Here is a 20,877-nt window from a genome sequence, read left to right on the forward strand (position 1 = left end):
ACATTTTATTTAATCCAAATAAATATATTTATAAAAATAAGCTATTTTATAGTCACTGGGCAAGCCGTGCTTGTACATGTACCTGTGGCAGCACTTCTCTGTTGGGAGCACTTTGATCCCTATGAGACATTGGGCAGTGTTTTAGAGATACTCTAGCTTTCACAACTTGGTGACTACTACCAATATCTAGTGGATAAGGCCCAGAGTGCTGCTAAATATACTGTAGTGAATGCAGTAGACAGCCTTTTACCTACACCCCCAAAAAATTATCTGATTCCAAATGTCAGTAGTGTCATCAGGGTTGAGAAACCTTGGTCTATAAGACAGAAAAAATGTTTGGTTTAGTGATTTCACTTGAGTGCAAATAAAATAACAGGTGCTAATTCCTTTGTTCCTTCCTAAGATTATAATGACATAGATAATGTACAGTACAGAAACCTAATAAAAATAATATTGATTTCCATATCTAACTTCTTTATAAGTTATCTTAAAACCTTAAGACATGGTTTATAATTACTTTCATGATTAGTTCCTTTTGAATGATGAAAGTGTGGATTAACTGTATTATTACTTTTGGAACCCTTTTCACAGCTTTTATAGATGGTTAAGAGGACTCTAGAGTGCCCAAATTAAGAACTCTGGGAGAGTATTCTGTAAGATGGAATCTAGGTAGAGTCATTGTACTTCTACAGTTACATATTGTCAGGACCTTTTTATTTTTTACTAGGGCAGAAATATATGTGATATAGACATACATATGAGAAACAGAAGCTCAACAAATTTTTATTTATTCATTAAACTTATTTATTGAATGATCAAACTGTGCCAGGTATTATCCTGAGTGTTACAATACAGTTATGAACAAAAGACATCAAAACCCTTGGCCTTGAGGAGCATATGTTCTAGTTGGGAGGTAATAAACAAGACAAGTAAATTACATTTATGAGACATTGATAAGTATTATTGAGCGGGGGAGGATAGAGGAATATGTATGATGAATGGAATAGTTTGGGTGATATGAGAAGGTGACATTTAAATAAAGACTAAATGAGTTGTGGGAGTAAGCCATGTAGATGTCAGGGAAGAGTGTTGAAAAGTTTTGAAGCAGCGTTTCTACAATGTTTTTCTTTTGAAATAATTTTTATTGAAATTGAACCTCTCCTGTTCCTTGCAAGTTGGCTGGCTGGTACTTGTTAATTGGTTATCTTTTTATTGTTTTCTAATTGTACATATTACCAGTTTTAATAGACAGGACTAACCGGTCTTCTGGTTTCTGTTCTTGCTGCCCATTCTCAGTTTAGTAGTCAAGTGATTCTGTTATTAAATCACCTTACTCCTATGCTTCAGGCCTTCCGGTGGTTCAATATTTTCCTTAAAACTGAAGTCCTTACAATAGCCTGTGTAATCTGGTGTCCACAAACCTCTGACTTTATCTCTTTTGCTGTACTGTTATTATTCTTTCCCATTCCCCACCTTCTCTACTTTAGTCACTCGGATATTTTTCTTCCTTGAATTTGCCAGTCATACTCTCTTTTTGAGGCTTCTGTACTTGTTTTGTCTAAAAAAATTTCTTTCCTTTATATTTGTCCCTTTGCCTCCTTTAGGCTGTTCCTCATATGTCGTACTCTCAGTGTGATCTTCTGTAACTACTCTGTTTAAGGCCATGCTGTGCATCTCTAGGCCCTATTTGGGGCCATGTTATACCTCTGCATTTATTTAGATCTTTAATAATATTTGTAAAGTTTCTTTATGAAAAATCTCACTTATTTATTTTTGGACATCTGCATCTTGTGTGAGAGGTGCTATTCTTGATATACTTTTTCTTGCATATTTTTTATGTTATTGATATTATAAGAAAAAGCATTGATTTTTGTATATTTTTCATCCCAACAGATGTCAAACTCACTTATAATTTGTACAATGAATTCTCTTGAGTTTTTTATTCCTCTTGAGTTTTTTGATATATATTCTGCTTATATACAAGTAACATTGCTTATTTTTCCCCAATTATTCATATTTTTATGCTTTATTGCATTAGTGAGAATTTTCAGATTCATGTTAATAACTAGAGGGACAAATGTTCTGCTTCATTTTGGGAAATAGGAGAAAAAGACTTCCAGTCCTATTGTAGTAACATGAAATAACCTCATAAACCAAAAAACCTTGCTTTTCTTTAAAAGTGTATAGATGCAAGGAAATATTAAAAATCAAAGCAAAACTGAACTCTGGAGGGGTTCTTGCTAGGTGATTGAAGGATATGGTATACTTTCAGGATGATGGCCAGATGCTGAGATTGGAATGAGCCTGCCAGAGGACAGTCTTTGCTAGAATGGAGAGAGAGCAGCCAAACTTTTAGAGAAACCTGTCATATTTGAATCTGATGAAGTCTCAAATCAAAGATTATCTTCTCTACCTAGTAATTCTGTCATATAGAAATTTTGCAGAGACTGGAGGGAGACTGAAAGTAAAAAGAAATCTTTTTTTTTTTTTTTTTTGGTACCGGGGATTGAAAACTTGGGTCCTTGTGCTTGCATAGCAGGTGGTGAAACCTCTGAGCTAAATCCCCAGCCGTAAAAAGAAATCTTAAGACAATAAAAAGGATCGCTGGTTGCCCAGGGGCTAATGAGGATGAAGGAACAAATAGGAAAGACACAGAAGAGTCTTAGGGAAGTGAAATTACTCTTTGTGATACTACAATATAATGTATAATACCATTATACATTTGTGCAAACCTATAGAATATACAACACCAAGAGTGAACCCTATGTAAATTATGGACTTTGAGTGAAAATCATGTGTCAATGTAGGCTCTTCAGTTGTGACAAATGCACCACTCTGGTGGGAGGTGTTGACAAGTGAAGAAACTATGAGAGTAAGAGCATATGGAAAATCTCTGTATCTTTTGCTCAGTTTTTTTATTAACCCAAAAAATGCTCTTAAATAAAAGTCTGAGTATTTGTGTAGGGGGTGGATATCTGACATTCTTGCAGTTTCAAGGCTTCACGGTTGCAAAGTGTTCAATCTGAGTCTCTCAGTGGTGTCCCATGGCTCAGTGGTTCTGAAGTCCTGTTGTTTTGTGGTTTTTTACACTCTTGATGTCTTGCAGTTTGCAATTTCAAAGTCTATAACACAAGGACGGTCAAACATTTTTTTTAAAGAGGCAGATACTAATTATTTCAGGCTTGTGTGCCTTTGGACTCTGTTGCAGTTACCCAGTTCTGTTATTAGAACCTCAGTGACTTATAATGCAATACCAAACATACGTGTGAGTGGGGTCTCAGAAAAAGGTAGAAAAAATATTGGAAATAATAATAGCAAAAAATTTCTAAATTGGTGAAAATGAATCTCTCAGATCCAACCATACCAAGCAAGTCACAAATAGCTGATAAAATCTCATCATTAGGGATGTAACTTAGTGATAGAGAACCTGCCTAACATGCACAAGGACCTAGATTTAACATCCCAGCACCACAAAAGAGAGAACTAAACTCTGTTCTTAATTCAGTGAAATCTTTCTCATTAGTTTCCTTACTCTTGACTAAGATCTGGAAAGTGACTACAGGCAGAAAATCAGAGCAGTGGAAATGTTCACCTCGCTCATTTCCTTCATCTCAGGAATCACAATTCTGTATTGCCTGTTCTCTAATTCTAGAAACAGTGATTTTATATACAGTGGACCCTTGACTTATAACCAGTCTGACATGCGAGCAACTTGGGTTATGACTGGAATTTTAGTTTTAACTTACAACCAAAGTTTTGAGTTATGACCCAAATGCTGGCCACTTTTGTGCTAGTAAACAAAGGCTCATGATGCCAGAAAAGCATATATAAGCATATGTAAGCATCAGTCTGAGCCCAGATGTACGTGTTTGTGGACATGATTTCAGTCAGTGCTTTATATAATCGCCATGATTACTGCTATCAGAATGACCCCCAAAAAGCTAGAAAAGAAGCTAAGGGAGGGAGGAAAGGTAAAGAAAGCAATCACAATCGAAAAGAAGAAGGAAATTGCTGAGAAATGAGAGTGCTGTTTATGTGACCAGTCTTGTTAATATCTACCACCTCAACAATCTTACAGAGAAAAGATTTATGTAAAGAAACTAGTGCTGCTGAAGGTGTTACTCAAATTAGTAAGTCAGTATTAACAGTGTGAGATGAGGCAGGAAGGCTTTTATTACTGTGGATAAATGAAAGGCAGATGGCACATTATAGCCTGAGTCTCCAATTTGTGAAAAATCTAGGGCTTTATATGCAACTCTCATAAAGGACAATCCATCAATGAGTGATAATAGTGAAACATTTCATGCCAGTAAGGGGTGGTTTCATAATTTTAAAGTGAGAACTGGGGTTCATAGCATAACTAGGCATGGTGAAGCAGCCGGTGCTGATAAAAGGGCTGCTGAAAATTACATACACCACTTCAAAATGATGACACAGAAATGGCTTTTGCTCTCATCAAGTTTTCAGCTGTGATGAAACTGGCCTTTTCTGGAAGAAAATGCCCAGGAGAACATATCTTACCCAGGAAGAGAAGAAAATGGCAGACCACAAGCCTGTGAAGGATAGGGTAACCTTATTGCTATTTGCCAATGCAAGTGGTAACCTCAAGATAAAGCCCCTTTTGATTTATCACTCTGAGACCCCTGGAGTGTTCAGAAAACATAAAGTCATGAAGAGTAGGCTAGGGGTCATGTGGAGATTAACACAAAAGCCTGAGTAATAAGAATACTTTTTCTTGAGTGGATCAGGGAGGCTTTCTGTCCTACTGTTAAGAAATATCTGAAGGACAAAGGTTTACCATCCAAGTCTCTCTTCATTGTGGACAATGCTCTTTCTCATCCATGAAATTTGGAAGAATTGGCTGAAGAATTCCCATGGTTCCTTTGATCTAATACAACTCTTCTACTGCAGCCTGTGGGCCAGCAGGTTATAGTTAATTTAAAGACGATATACACCAAGGAACTGTTCCTAAAGTGCTTCCAGATGATCTCAGATACAGATTTAACCCTTAAAAGGTTTTGGAAGGAACATTACAACATCCTTTCCTGTGTGAGGTTAATTGAGAAGTCCCAGGCCAATGTCTCTGTAAGGACACCGAGATCTGCCTAGAAGAAAGTGTGGCCTAAAATTATACAGGAGAGAGACTGAAGGCTGTGTAGAGGATCCTGAGCCTTCAATTTACACTGTGGTTGATAACATTGTCACTATAGCAGAGTCCATAGGGTTCCAGGTAGACTGTGGTGATGTTGAGCAACTGGGGGAGGAACACTACTCAGAAATTGTCTACAGAGGAACTTCAGCAACTTCTGGCTGAGCAGCAGAGAATGGCAGCTGAGGAGCTTTCTGACGAGGAGGGGGAGCATCAACAATCAGTGCAGCAAAGTTCTGAAATAAAGGAAAGCCTGAAAAAATGGACAGAGCTACAAACGTGTAGAAAAGACCCACCCAGACAGAAAAAGCCAATTGTTGCATTCACTTGGTTAATGACAATGTCATGTCATACTACTGAACGATGTTAAAAAACAGAAATAGACAACCTTAGACCAGTTTTTAGTTCTGAAAAGGTTGAGACCTAGTGAGCCAGAAGCAGGTCCTAGTGGGCTATAGACTCTCCTGGGGAGAGAAAGGATACCAGAGAGCCAGATTCCTGATGTTCTTACGGAAGGGGTCTCTCCTTCCAAACAATAACCACCTTCCATTTCATCCCTCCTTCCTGCAAGCCAATGATGTCACCTTGAATGGTGAGTACAGTATGAAATTATTGTTTCTGGTAAACTAGGCACATTTTATAACTTTTGGTGAATACACTAGGAAAATTATTGGTGTTTCTAGTAAATTATGCACATTATACAACCACTTTTTATTATGGAAAGGTTAGTTAAGGGGTGCTTTGAGAAGTTCAGAATGCATTATAGTTATTTCTATTATATCTTATGAGAAAAATAGTCTTGACTTAACAACCAACTTGAGTTACAGCCAGCCCTCGTGAACAAATTGAGTTTATAAGTCAAGGGTCCACTGTATTTTGTTCATTTTCCTAGTTATTTATGGCAAGGGGGGCAAATCTGGTGCTAGTTACTTGATGATGGCTAGAAAGGGTCATTCCCAGGATTATATTTTAATAGTATCACTTTGTTTGCCTTGTTGAGACTAAATATCTTGTGTGTTCTTTCCAAATTTCACTTTAATTCTTTGAAAGAGAAAAATACATATAAAATGTGACTGTGGTTAAAGCTTATCTAAATTTTTAATACACCTTCTGATGAATGAAGAGGGATGTTTATACTTTCATGATTCTACTATTATCTAACACATCATCAATCCTATTCCACCTCCTCAATCATTGATTGACTTGTTACTTGTCCTCTACCCTCTGTTTTTCCATTTATTGAGTAAGTATTGAGTGTGTAAGTTACCATATTGACAAGATAAATCAGACCTGGGACCTGCTCTTGTAATGTTTGCTGTCTACTCAAGAAAAAGGATGTACATAGAAACTTTAAATCCAAGATGGAGTTTGAAAATTAGCAAAGATGCTGGGCGTGGTGGTGCACACCTTCAATCCTAGCACTTGAGGTGAAATTTGTTCAAGGCCAATGTGGATTACACAGATCCTGCCTTGGGGAAAAACAAAAGCAAAAGGATATCTTTATCTATGTATCTGTATCTCCTTAGAAGGTATATTATCTGGATGAACTAACTGCTGAGAACAGCATTCTGAGGTTTTCTACACAATTTTTTTTTTTTTTTGGTACTGGGGATCGAACTCTGGTCCTTGCACTTGTGGGGCAGGCGTCGAAACCACTGAGCTAAATCCCCATCCCGCATTCTGAGATTTTATAATTGATTTTACTCACAGTGGAGGAGTCTGACATCATTGATCTGGAGAAACGCTATTGGTTGCTGAAGGCTCAGTCCCGTACTGGACGATTTGATTTAGAGACCTTTGGCCCACTTGTTTCACCACCTATACGTCCATCTCTAAGTGAAGGTAAGAATCATTCCATTTTCTACAAATGTTCATTGGTAAATAAACACTCAAGCCCATTGCTTATTTGTAACTGACACATCTTAACTTTAAAAGGTCATATTTCCAACCAGGTTTGGTAGTGCACACTTGTAATCCCAGCACTCTGGTAGGCTGAGGCAGGAGGATTCCAAGTTAAAGCCCCAGGCTGGACAATTTAGTGAGACCCCTTTTCAAAATAAAAAATATAAAAGGGATAGGGATGTAGCTCAGTGTGAAGGCCTTGGATTTAATCCCCAGTACCACCCAAAAAAGTCATATTCCGGTAGGCTTGCAAGTTTTTTTCAATTAGTGTAGTGGAGAAAAATTAAAATGGAAATTAGAATTACAGTGTTGAGCTTCATATTCTACCCGTGTAATCATTCATAAATCAGTTTAATCAGTTTAGCTCATTGTACCTGAATATCCTCCTTATAAATGAGTTTGACCAAGTCGGTGGTTAGGAGAGTGTGCCCTAATGGGGTCTGTTAGCAGGTGGTATACACAGACAGGGCTGGTGTGCACTGAATGGACGGAGCTCCAGATTTTCATACATGACCTCACTTCTTCCTCAGCTAGGGTGGCTCTTTTTCTTTCCCCCCCGGTAAGATTTTATCACCATATCCCTGTCCCCCAAAGAGTAAAGAACTATCACTTTTTTTTTTTTTTGAGACCGTCATGCCATGTAGTCCAGGCTGCCCTTGAACTCATGATCTTCCTGCCTCAGTCTCTTGGGTCTTGGGCTTACAGACATGTACCACCAGGTCTGGTGGCTTTTTTGTTTTTGTTTTAATAGTACAAAGACTAAGTGTGGATGGTATCATAAAGATCATATTTGGAATCTGAATGCTTGGGTTCTGCTTCTGGTTATGAAGTTTTATTTTTTTGCTTTGTTTTGTGGTGATGGGGATTAAACCCAGCGCCTTACAGATGCTAGGCAAGTGCTATGCCATTGAGCTACAGTCACAGCCTGGTTATAAAGTTTGGTGTGTTTGGCTTTTGCAGTACTCAAGATTGAACTCAGAGAGTACGGAGTTTTTTTTTTTTTTTGAAAAGTCTAAGTTCCCCAGACTAACCTCATACTGCAGTCCTACTGTCTCAGCTTCCTGTATAGCTGGGGATACAGGTGTATGCCCCCAGATTCAGCTCTGATTATAAAGTTTTTCACCTTTTGGTAAATTACTGAGCTTTAGTTTTCTATTCTTTAAACATAAGACACTGAATTAGATTCTTAGAAATTCTCTGTATTTTTTCAGATTCCTAGGATACTTCAGAAATACTTGTTAAGGGAGCCACAGCAGGTAGCACTCTGGGTTTCTACTTCAACCATGCAATTATATTTGCATTTTTTTAGAGTTGGAAATTGATAATATCATTTTCATTTTAAAACAAAATTGTTTCATTTCTATTTTTTAAGAAAAAGTTTAAAAAACAGGATTACATTATGAATTCCTTCTCATTCCTGAAATTTAAAATATTCACATATGGCCGGGGATTTAGCTTAGTGGTTCTGCTGCCTGCCTCACCAGCGCAAGGTCCCAAGTTCGATCCCTGGTACCAAAAATAAATAAATAAATAAATAAATAATATAAAATATTCACATATGAAAGATTAAATAGTACAAAGTACACTGTAGTAGAGGATCTCTTATAGTGTAGTTCCCTTTGCTTTATGAAGAAGCTTATTAATGATACCATAGGTGTGTCTTTGGGTATTCAAAGTGATCCAACTTTTTTTTCCTCTCATTTTTTACTTTTTCTTTTTACTGTTACTATAATTTATGACTCTTCTTGATTCTAATTTTGTCAAATTTTTTTTTTTTTTTGAAACAGAGTCTCACTATTTAATTCAGTCTGACCTTGAACTCACTATGTAGTCCAGGTTGGCCTTGAACTCACAGGGATCCTTCTGCCTCAGCCTCCTGAGTCCTGGAATTATAGGTGCATGTCACCATCCCTGACTTATTTGCCAACTTAAAAAATATATAGGCATATATTAAGCCATTATAATTGATACCAGAGGTGCATACTGACATAACCAAACACTAACAGATTCTATTTTCTGCTAGGATCATAAGTTTCAATTGTAATTTTACCAAGAGAGGAAAAGTACTTTCTGAGACATTGGGAGCTGGTGATAAACTTTTTAAATTTTTTAATTCAGCCAGTTTGTGGGATATAGTAAGTCCCCTTTTCATAAACATGTCAGTACTAACATTAGGAAGTTTGTTGGCTGTGACTTATGCTGTCTTTTTCTATTTTTTAGGCTTATTTAATGCTTTCGATGAAAATCGTGATAATCACATAGATTTTAAGGAGATATCTTGTGGGTTATCAGCCTGTTGCAGGGGGCCCTTGGCTGAAAGACAAAAATGTAAGTGTGTTGAACTGTCAGTAAAATTGCAAGTTATATACCTTTCATCCATGTAGAGCCATCTGTAGGTTAAGGCTTGAGTGTTCATAATGTCAGGTTGTCAAATACTAATCCCATGTTGGGGTTTATTAAGGTTGATAAAACCTTATCTATTCTTTTTTTTTAGTTGAGAGTAGCTTGGGATCCTTGTTGTTAATAACTGGGTGAAGAATTTGTAATTCATGATGATGAAAATTTTTAGCAGTTGGGAAATATTTACTGTTAGTTTATATAGAGAATTTAGTCTTGCATAATTTGAAGTATAACTCAATTTCTTTTGGTTGTACACATTAATGTTTTATTGGCAAAATGAAATTTATAATCAGTACAGTTTTATTAAATTCTAAAATGGTCTTTTAAACCTAGCTAAAATGTTGTTATAGCATAATTTATAAGCATAAATATATTGCATTATTAAATCTTAACCATAGTTGAGAAAATGCAGTTTACATTTAATTGGAATCTAACTCAAATATATTTACTAGGATCATTGTTTCTAAAATAGAGCTTCACAAATGTTGCCTGTTTTGGAGGTTTTATTTAATATTTTGATCTTAGTAATGTACTATGATACACTATTGATGCAAGTATTCTATTATGGAGGCATATGAAATACATCATTTTTAATCTAAATCTTAAAAATTCAGATTCCCCTTTTGTTTCTCATTAATATACTGTCGTTCAAAGCTGGCTTTGTAATAAAATGATTTATTTTCCTTAAAACTTAATATTAAATAAGGAGGCTGAAATCTCTTCTCATTTGAGGTTAATTATTGCATTTAAAAGTTAAAGTTTTAAAAATTTCTTTATTAAAGAGGTAAAGTAGAAGCAGCTTATCTTTCCATCAGCTTGTTGTTACCAGTTCTGAATGTAAATGTCATAACTTTAGGTATATATGAAACAACTCTGCAATGGTTAGTTTTGAGTAGTAGAAATTAACTCAAAGGAGTTGAGAATATCGCTCAGTGAAAGAGCACTTGCCTAGCATGTCCAAGGCCCTAGATTCCCTGGATTCAGTCCTCAGTACAGGAAGAGAGGAAGGGAAGAAAGGGTGGAGGGACTGGTTGAGATCCTCCTCAAAATAAGGGATTATAATATTGTACAATAACAGACTTTTAAAAATTTATAAGTAAATTAACTCTGGTGGATATAAAGGTCTCCCCAAACCTGGATATTGACTTAGTAATAGATTCATGAAATCTATGCAGGAAGTCCTACAAGTTCCAAAAAAATGCAATAATACAGTATAGTCTGCTCCTGCTGAAAACTGCTCAAAATGGAAAAAAACAATATAAAAATAATTTCCTACTATAAGATTTTCTTTTCATTAGTTTGCTTCAAGGTATTTGATGTTGACCGTGATGGCGTTCTCTCCAGGGTTGAACTGAGAGACATGGTGGTTGCACTTTTAGAGGTCTGGAAGGACAACCGTACTGATGATATCCCTGTAAGTTTTTTGTTGTTTTTTTTTTGGTATCGGGGATCAAATTCCGGTCCTTGTGCTTGTGCAGCAGGCGGTGAAACCACTGAGCTAAATCCCTGGCCCCATCCCTGTAAGTTTTGATTGCTTATGTTTTATGACATATAAATTTTGAATATGAAAATGGAGCAAATAATTTAAAACCAAGAAAAGAATTTATTACTGCTTTTAGTTGCTGCATTATGCTACTCAAAATATACCTAATGATGCAAAATTGTTTAGAGAGTTTACTTAGAAAAATTTAACAAACTAAACATACCGTGTAAAGTAAGAACAAAGGAAAATTTTCTTAATTTTTAAAGCAATATTGAAATCTATTTATGGTAATTTTAAAATATTTTACCAACATACAGTGTACTATAGCTACTGAATAATAAAATAAAAATTATATCCACTAATTATTTTCTAATTACTCATTTGGATTGTTTTAAAAGGAACTATGTATGGATCTCTCTCACATTGTAGAAGGCATATTGAGTGCACATGACACCACAAAGGTGAGTCTAGCTATGACTAACTTATCTTTTTCTAAAAATACTATGGACTCTAAGTTGAAATATATAGCTTGTATACATGCTCAAATAACTTCTGCATCATCCCCACCAAGTCAATATCTGAAACTGTGGTTAAAATACTGCCACATTATCTCTAAAGATAGTTCATTCCATCTTAAAACAACTCTATGAACTCGAATAAAAGAATTAAGTAGACATAGCCCTTGAGATCTATAGTTAATAATCTTTCTTCTATTTGAATAAGTTATGGTGATGCAAACATATTGAGCAAAAGAAGCCAAACATAAAACAATGCATACTGTATGATTCCATTTATGTTGAGAATAGAAGCAAACTCAACATAGCAATAGAAATTGGAATCATGATTTCAAGAGTAGGTGGATTAATGGTGTCCACATTGATATCATTGTCTTCATATTTCACTATGGTTTCCCTGTCTGTTCAAAATGCTAACTGCTGTAAAACTAAAAGGAATTTGTACTGGCTGTTAATTTTGTCATTGATGCAAAATCATTAACAATTATTACTTCAAGGAAAAAAGTAGCATTTTGAAATGTAGCTTCTTTTCATTATAGTTTCTCTCTGTTACATCCTGGAATTTCAGTCCTTGATGGTTCAGTGTAAAACTAAACCGTGGGTTGAAATCAGAACATATTTATACCTTAGAGTCTGTTAGATTATATAGCATTTATATAATTTTTGCTGCCTGTAGCTGAGGTGTATGGTGTTGTGGAACTTGCAGATCTCCTTTTCTTTTTAATGTTAAATCAAGATTTTTCTAAATTTCACAAATGCTTATTATCTTCAACATGCTATGTACAAAACTATTTGCATTTCAACATCTAGATAGTGTTTCATTATGAATATACTATGACTTATTCTTTGGTCTTTTACAACCAGTGCTTGCCTAGTATGTGCAAGACCCTGAGGTTCAATCTTCAGTACCACCACCCCCATGTTGAAGTTGAAAAGGCATAATCCAGAAAATTTGCTTTTTTATTTCAAAATTAGTAAATATTTCATTTTCCCCACTCACTGCCTTTCATGATTTTTCCTAAGTAACTTAAAACAGAAATAATTCCCAAGTCTTACTGGAGAAGAAAGATGGTTGATAAGTGCTTTGTTACACCGACTGCTTGAACAAAATTACAGATAGAATTTATGTAAACATTGTCACTTGTAAATTTATGCTAGCTGGAGTACTTTTCAGATGAACACATAGCATCTCCTATAAGTTATTGCTTTGTTTCCCAGAACATAGTAAGTTTAATAAGCCAGCCTTATTTAAATGTTATTAAAAAATAAGGCTTTTAATGTGAAAATCTTTTTTAATATCTCAGATGGGCCATCTTACGCTGGAAGATTATCAGATCTGGAGTGTGAAAAATGTTCTTGCCAATGAATTTTTGAATCTCCTCTTCCAGGTATGTTAAGATAAATGATAGGAATAGTAAGGAGTAGTACCAATAGTTCTTACATCTTTTCCATTATATAATAGCTTGAGTTGTTACATGTAGACTGCAAAACTGTGTGTTATGTAAAAACGGAACCATGTTATCCCATATACTCCATGAAAGTTGATAAGATAGAGTATGAAATGTCTGCTGCCCCTTCTCAGAATCATAATGTGGGAGATTGGAAAGCAGAATTTGGATGATACTGTTTGTTTATCTTATATTTCATGCCTGGACAGCATACATATAGAGAATAATACTGCTTACAAATGCCATCATAATTTGTTATTTTTCCTCATTGTCTCCCCACCCTCAAGAGCTAGAGATTGAACCCAGGGCCTCCTGTATACTAGGCAAGCATTAAGGCCTTCCTGATAAGGCATTGTGATCAGGAAAGAGGAAGAATAAGTAGATACTTGTAAATTTTTCAGAGTATACAATGTCTCAAGCTAGGAAATCATCTGGATCATCTTAGCTGTGATGCAAGCTGTTTCCTTTTTTTTTTGGTACCGGGGATCGAACTCGGGACCTTGCGCTTTCAAGGCAGGCAGCGGAACCACTGAGCTAAATCCCCGGCCCTGATGCAAGCTGTTTCTTGAGCTTTATTCTTTGGAAGGTCCAAGAAAGATTGAGGGGAAATGAGGGAAGGAGGGAAAGGAGAGAGGGAACAATAAGAAGGATGTTAGGTAGGCTACCGTGAGTGAATATTAAGTTATTGACCTTGCCAGATTTTAACTTTTTCTACTGAAACTAGCATTCTCACTCTGCTTTTTATATATCTTACATTTTTCTATTTTAATACCTCATATTTAAGTTTATTTATTAAGTTTATTTATTTTAGTTTCTTTTTATTTTGCTTTGCTTTATTTTTTTTTTTTTTTTTGCTTTTCTGTAAAAGCTCCCCTGTGAAGGTCAGAATGGTTTGGAAGGTTTATGTCTATCATGATCTTCCATTCGGAATAAAGAATAACTTCTGCAAGACAGCTGTGTTGAAGTAAATGAAGTTGGTCTCTTCTTGACAGCTAATGACTAAAAGTTGTATATTTAAAACACAATCTGATAGGCTTATAATATCCATTTATATCAATCAGTTATATTCATCTGGGATTCAAGTTGATGGCTTTATAAAATATATATGAAAATAAATCACTGCTGTAAACAGAACTGACTTCCTTGGTAACATGAAAATTAGTCAACTATTTTTCACCTTATTTGAAGTAATATCTTCAGTAGTAGATTCTATAGGCTCTTATACTATTGCTTATTTTAAGGTTACTTATATCTCATTCAGTATATAAACATTATAACACATTGTATTTGAGTCATCATGTAGCTGTCATATAGTAAAGCATTTTGATTTTGGGTATTGCCTTCCCTATTTTCTCGTTCTTTTTTTTTTTTTTTTTTTTGGTACCGGGGATCAAACTCGGGTCCTTGCGTTTGCGAGGCAGGCGCCGGAACCACTGAGCTAAATCCTTGGCCCTATTTTCTCATTCTTATCAGGAATTTGGAATAGCACTATTTTTCTATGACTCTTATAAACAAGTATATACTTGAGATTTGCGTGTGTGTGTGTGTGTGTTTGTGTGTGTTTCTAACATTTCATTATGAAAAACAGTGATTTTTGGAGGGGGGACATCTATAATCAATTTCCTACATAAATTTTATTATTACATTTACTATACTTGCTTTATCTCTGTTCAGATATTCTTTTAAAATTATACATTCAATTAAAATATGAGTAACCAGATGTTATATTGTCGGTCTTTAGCTTAAAATTGCTAGACATAGCTAATAAGTTTGGTGATACAGTATTGAATTATGCTTTTGTTTTTTCCAGAAATCACTCTTGGCTGAGTGTTTTGAGTTGTGAAATGTCGCGTATATTGGTTGAGAATTTGGCTTAGCAGTAGAGCACTTGCCTGCATGCACAAAGGCCTGGGTTTGATTCCCAGCACCACCAAAAAGGGGCAAATTTAAATCTAGTATGTACAAGTGTCAATAGAATTGTTCTGAAAGACTCCTGATATACTATCTTTCATTTTCATTACTTTTTTTTGCACAGGAACCATGCCAAATATGATAAGAGTTTTCTCTCTTATATCTCAAAAATATCAAATGTTTATGTTCTGCCAGCTATGTGCAGTGGTACATGCCTGTATTCCCAGCTACTTAAGAGACTGAGGCAGTACATCATTTTTTTTTTTTCCCGGTACCACGGATTGAACTCAGGACCTTGCACTTGCAAGGCAGGTGCAGTGCCACTGAGCTAAATTCCCAGCCCAGGTGCATCTCTTGAACTCAGGACATCAGGGCCAGTCTGAGCAACATCATGAGACCTTATCTCTTAAAAAAAAATAATATGCTGGACAGAGTAATGGTCTTTTTATCCCCCAGATATGCAGGCCGTAATCCTCAGAACTTATGAATAATATTATATTATTTGTCAAAATGGCTGTGCAGGTATAGCAAGTTAGAGACTCAGAGATAGGTTATTCAGAGGAGTCTAAATGTAATCCACCATGCATCCTTAAAAGTGTAGAACCTCTTTTTTCTTTTTTTGTTTTTGTTTTTTGTTTTTGTTTTCCGGTACCAGGGATCGCACTCAGGACCTTGCGCTTGCTAGGCAGGCATGGCACCACTGAGCTACATCCCCAGCCCTGAGAACCTTTTTTTTCTAAAGGAGAGAGAACACATTAGCAGAAGGGTCATAAGATACCGAGTTTGATGATGGAATAAAGGGGCTTAAGCAAAAGAATGTATGGCCACGAGAAGCTAGATACGTCAAAAGATTTTGTTCTTAAAGCCTCTAGAAAAGAATGGAGCCCTGCTGATGTCTTGATTTTAGCCTAGTGAGGCTCTTGCTATTAATGTTTTTTAAGCCACTAAATTTATGGTCATTTTTTTACAGTAGCAACAGAAAATGATGCACAGGAATAATCCATATTATAGGTTAAAGACTCAGTACTGTAAAGATACCAGTTCCCTTTAAATTGATTATAGTGTACTCACAATCCCCAAAATTTATTGTTGTTTTAGCTAAGATAATATTAAATGACAAAGTTTGAGAACTTACATTACCAGATATTAGGACTTTATAAAACAAATGAAGACAGTGTGATTAAGTAATTAAGACAATGTGTTATTGGCTTAAATCAAACAACTATTATCAGTGGAACAGTCTTGAGTCCTTAAATAAACCTAGACATTTTTGGTCACAATATTTATAGCAAAACAGCAGTACAATGCAGAAGGTAAGATAAAATCTTTTCAGTAAATATAGGGAAAAAGTACATTATTCCTACTTCATATGATACATAAAAATACTTTCAGGTAGGTTAAAATTTAAATGTGATTAGCAAAATATAAAGTTTCTAGAAAAAAATACTATAAGAATATATTTTAATTTTGAAGTGGCAAAGAGTTCTTAAGATGATCATATAAAGGAAAGAAGTATTATGTTGGACTTCAACAGATGAAGAACTTTTTTTTTTAGAACTTCTTTTTTAACGTGAGATAGCATTAAGAGAATGGACAGATAATCACAGAGTGGAAGATTTTTGCAATATCTATATCCAACAAAAGACATACAAAGGGCATACAAGGAACAGAAATCAGCAAGAAAAACACAGAATCCAAATGTAAAAATATGCAAAAAACTTGAATAAGTACTATACAGAAGAGAACATCCATATACCTAATACATTTATGAAAAATGACTTTTTTTCTTGCATCACTCAGCTTGATTAAACCTAGGAGTGCTCTACCACTAAACTACCTCCCTTTTTATTTTTAATTTTATTTTGAGACAGGGTTTCACTAATTTGCCTAAGTTGGCATTAAATTTGTGATCTTCCTGCCTTAGCCTCCTGGGTAGATGGGATGTGTATTACCATGCCTGGCTGGCTAACTTCTTTAGTTATCATAAAAATACTCATTAAAACCATACTTATAATATATTAGATACCCACTAGAATGATTAATTTTTAAGTGATACAAACTATTATTGAAGATAACAAGCAAGTGAAACTCTGACACATTGCTGATGGGAATATAAGTTGGTATGATTACTTTGGAAATTGATAGTATTTAGGAAACTTGAATGTACATATACCCGCTGTGACCCAGCAAGTCACATACCCTTGTGTACCCATGCCTACAGTAATCCCAGACACTTGAGAGGCTGAGGCAGGACAATCACAAGTTCAAAGCCACCATGGGCAGTTTAGCAAGATAGTCTCTCAAAATAAAAATGGCTGGGGATGTAGCTCAGCACTCCCTTGGTTCCATCTCTAGTACCAAAAAAAAAGAAAAAACTTTTTCTAGACACATGACTGAAGTTAAAACTTGCTTGAGTGAATCATTGATAATTCACCAGTTGAAAACTACTGCTAATTCAAATTCCAGTCTAAAAAGTGGATCTCATGCATGGAATATAAAATATGTAGTCAAGTCATTGTCACCAGTCAATAAAGTTTGATTTATCTTTTTATTTTTCCTTCCTTGTAGGTATGTCACATAGTTCTGGGCTTAAGACCAGCTACTCCAGAAGAAGAAGGACAGATTATTAGGTAAATTTGTAGCTTCAGACTGTATATTGTTTCATTATATAGCTGAAATTTCTAACACCTGAAATATAAATATCCCTTCCTAGCCAAGGGCCTGGATTAATTTAGAAGTCACATTCTGTTAATATTAAAATTGTGCTGGGGCTCTGTGATAGAACACTTGCTTAGTGTGTGTGAGGCCCTGGCTTCAATCCCTAGCACAGGGGCCAGGAAGGGGCAGACAGAACTTTACATTAAAATTGCATGAATACTACATTTTTTAAGTTAAAATATTTTATAGAAAGTAGCCATTTTTCTTTGGCAGAAAAACACTTGATGTTTCATGTGCAAAAATTACAAAATACTGAGTTACAAACTGAGCACAAATGCCCATAACCTCTGTATTTATAAATAACTGGCACTGACATTTTTTTGTATTCACGTACTTACATGCATGCCCACAATGATATTTGTAAAATTTTTACAAAAAATTAGAATATTTTGAAATTCTGTTTATTTCCTGTTCTTATATACTCAAGATCAAATAAAATGGTATTTTTATATATCAGTAAAAGCCTAATGTAATTTTAAATTATTAGCTGGTAGCCCTGTTTGTCCTGTTATCTTCATTTTCTTTAATGTAAGCATATTGGAATAATTGAATAATTAATTGCTCAAGCATTTTCTTAGAATATGTTACTTAAAGTGAATTATCTGGGTTACTTTAAAAAGTCTGTATGTTTTTATTGCTGTAGTTCTGTTTTATTACCTTGAGCATCTTTCACTGTTTTCTAGTACTGTTACCATCATACTACACATTTATATAGAAAGTTTCAGAAATAGGACAGAGTCTATACTAATCTTTGCTTTTAGAATAAATGCTCAGTATGTATCTGGTCAACTCACCCTTTCTAAAAAGTATTATGCATATAGAGCCAGGTGTGGTGGTGCATTCTTGTAATCCCAGCACTCAGGAGGCTGAGACAGGAGGATCTCTGCAGGTTCGAGGCCAGCTTAGACAACATAGTGAGCTCAAACCCAGTCTGGACTACATAGCAAGACCCTGTCTCAAACAAACAAAACAACAAAGTATTATGCATACAGTTAAGATGGGTGGGTACATGCCTGTTAGCTACTCGGGAGCCTGAGGCAGGAGGATTCCAAATTTGAGGCCACCCTGGGCAACTTATCAAGATCTGTCTCAACAAAGGGCTGAGGATATACCTCAGTGCTCTCTGTTTCAATTCCCTATCCTACACACAGACAAAAAGTATAAAATATTTTGCCTTCAAACATCTTAGTAGTTTCTCCTGCCTTGAGATTTCTAGGTGTAGGGCATTTTACTGAAATAATTATTTGAAATACCTGAGACCAAGATCACATAGTCAGTATTCAAATAGGCAGTGTTAGTTAAGGTAGTTACATAGCAAATACATTTTCCAAGTTTTTAACTGGGTTTTTAAATGGTTATTTCTTGAAGAAGATAAAGTAAGAGCTGGATGTGGTGGTGCATGCTTGTACTCCTAGAACTGTGGAGGCTGAGGCAGAAGAATCAAAAGTTCAAGGCTAGCCTAGGCTACATAGTTGAGTTCAGGGCCAGCCTGGATTGTACAATGAGACCCTATATCCAAACAAAATATATGGCCAAGGATTTAGCTCAGTGGCACCGAACCTGCCTCGCACAAGGTCCTGAGTTTGATCCCTGGTACCAAAAAAAAAAAAAAAAGCAAAATGTTTTGAATTTTGATACTCAGGAGAAAGTTTGTAATTTTCAGATGTTACTGACAAATTTGCCTTGATTTTCTGTAATTTTTACCTATCAAAAAGAATATTTAAGTGCATGGGTGTGTATAAATAAGACATTGTAAGGAAATACTTAAAGGCTTTTATGTAGCTATAGTGACTTTTTTCCCCTTTAACAATACAGTCTAATTTTGTACCATGGTAATATATTATGAAGTCAGTATGACTTAGCATAGAGATAGAATGCTATGTAGACTGTATTTGATTTCTTAGCTTATTCTGCAGCCTCCTCATAGCTTCCTATTTTTTAAAATGGCGATAAACTTGTATTTTCATGTAAATTTGTTGCCAAATGCTTCTATTTGCATTATCTCACTTAGTCCCCAGGATGCTTGCATGAAACTAATGTCACCTCATTTTATAAAAGAGGAAACTGAGAGAGAAATTGAGGAAATTATCTAAATTTACCTGGAAGTTATAAAAATCAAATCTAGGACCCCTTTCATTAAAAGCATTAATAATTAATCCCAGTTGCTTGGAAGGCTGAGACCAGAGGATCACAGCTTTGAGCCTGGGCAACTAAGAAGCTGTCTAAAATTTTTAGAAAATTAAAAATGTCTGAGAATGTACTTCAGTGACATTTAGAATCAGTTTTGATTGGTTCATTTCATTTGTGGGTTTTTTGTTTTATTTTGTAGTTTTAGTTTCATTTGCCTCCATTTTTACTTACAAGAATTCATTTGTCTGATGATTTTTTTTCCTTTTTTTTTTGGTACCGGGGATCGAACTCGGGTCCTTGCGCTTGCTCAGCAGGCGGCGAAACCACTGAGCTAAATCCCCGGCCCTGCCTGATGATTTTTAAAGATGAGTCAGGTTTGTTTTGTGTGGTCCACTGAAACAAATACTTGTCTCTAACTTAAAGTCAGTACTTTGTCTAAAAAAATCAGTAACATAAACTGGGTGTGGATAGCATATACTTGTAATTACAGCACACTGGGAGGCTGAAGCAGGAGGATCACAATTTAGCAAGTGAGGTCCTATCTCAAAATTTAAAAGGGCTGGAACTGTAGTTCAGTGCAAAGGGCCGGAGGCTCAATCTTGGGGCACGGGGTGTGTGTGGCGGGGAGTAGGGTGTCAGTGTCATGAATTCTAGAATGGCTGAGTAAAGAGCTTACCACATTTTCCCTAAAAAGCAACTATATAGCTGCATAAATTTCTTTTCTTTGGTCCTGGGGATCGAACTTGGGACCTTCCACTTGCAAGGCAGGTGCGGTTCCGCTGAGTTAAATCCCCAGCCCTGTATAAAATTATTAAACAGCTGTTTCAGGGCTCTAAACTAACCAAAGAAATAAGGCAAATTGAGAAACATTCAAGAAAATCTAAACCTTAGTAAGAATAATGGAAGTCTGTGGTGATATATTCTGGAGCTACTTTTAATCCCTCCCATCCAACAAGTCAGCATCATAGTTCTTTGAAGGTAGGATGGATTTGGAGTAGAACAGCAAGTGTGACTGCTTTAAGGTGTTACGGCACAATCTCACCCAATCATTAGCTGACCATAAGTTAGGTTCACTCTAAGAAAGCTAGGTAGGCCTAAAAATAAACACAAGAATTAAAGAAAAGGAAATCAAGAAGAAATTGAGCAGGCTCACACTGCAAGACACTATGCTAGAAAATACTGTAGAATTAGTCCAGAAAGAACAAGGCATGGTGGCTCACA

The 20,877-nt window shown here is 35.6% G+C and overlaps 1 protein-coding gene across 3 annotated transcripts in view; it reads left to right on the top strand.

Annotated features, from left to right (window-relative positions):
* The window catches only part of Usp32 (ubiquitin specific peptidase 32), a 169,662-nt gene that overhangs the window by 92,695 nt on the left and 56,090 nt on the right, over positions 1–20,877 (top strand). For all 3 annotated transcript variants that reach the window (XM_004870389.4, XM_004870388.4, XM_021248667.2), the window contains exons 6-11: positions 6,860–6,991; positions 9,272–9,379; positions 10,750–10,865; positions 11,333–11,395; positions 12,754–12,837; positions 17,377–17,438. In XM_004870389.4, the coding sequence (XP_004870446.1) occupies positions 6,860–6,991; positions 9,272–9,379; positions 10,750–10,865; positions 11,333–11,395; positions 12,754–12,837; positions 17,377–17,438 (565 nt within the window). The remainder of the gene's footprint in view (positions 1–6,859; positions 6,992–9,271; positions 9,380–10,749; positions 10,866–11,332; positions 11,396–12,753; positions 12,838–17,376; positions 17,439–20,877) is intronic.

This window comes from Heterocephalus glaber, unplaced genomic scaffold (assembly GCF_053883595.1).
Source record: "Heterocephalus glaber isolate CG9 unplaced genomic scaffold, H.glaber_assembly_v1.0 deba00001564, whole genome shotgun sequence".
Taxonomy (NCBI): Eukaryota; Metazoa; Chordata; class Mammalia; order Rodentia; family Bathyergidae; genus Heterocephalus; species Heterocephalus glaber.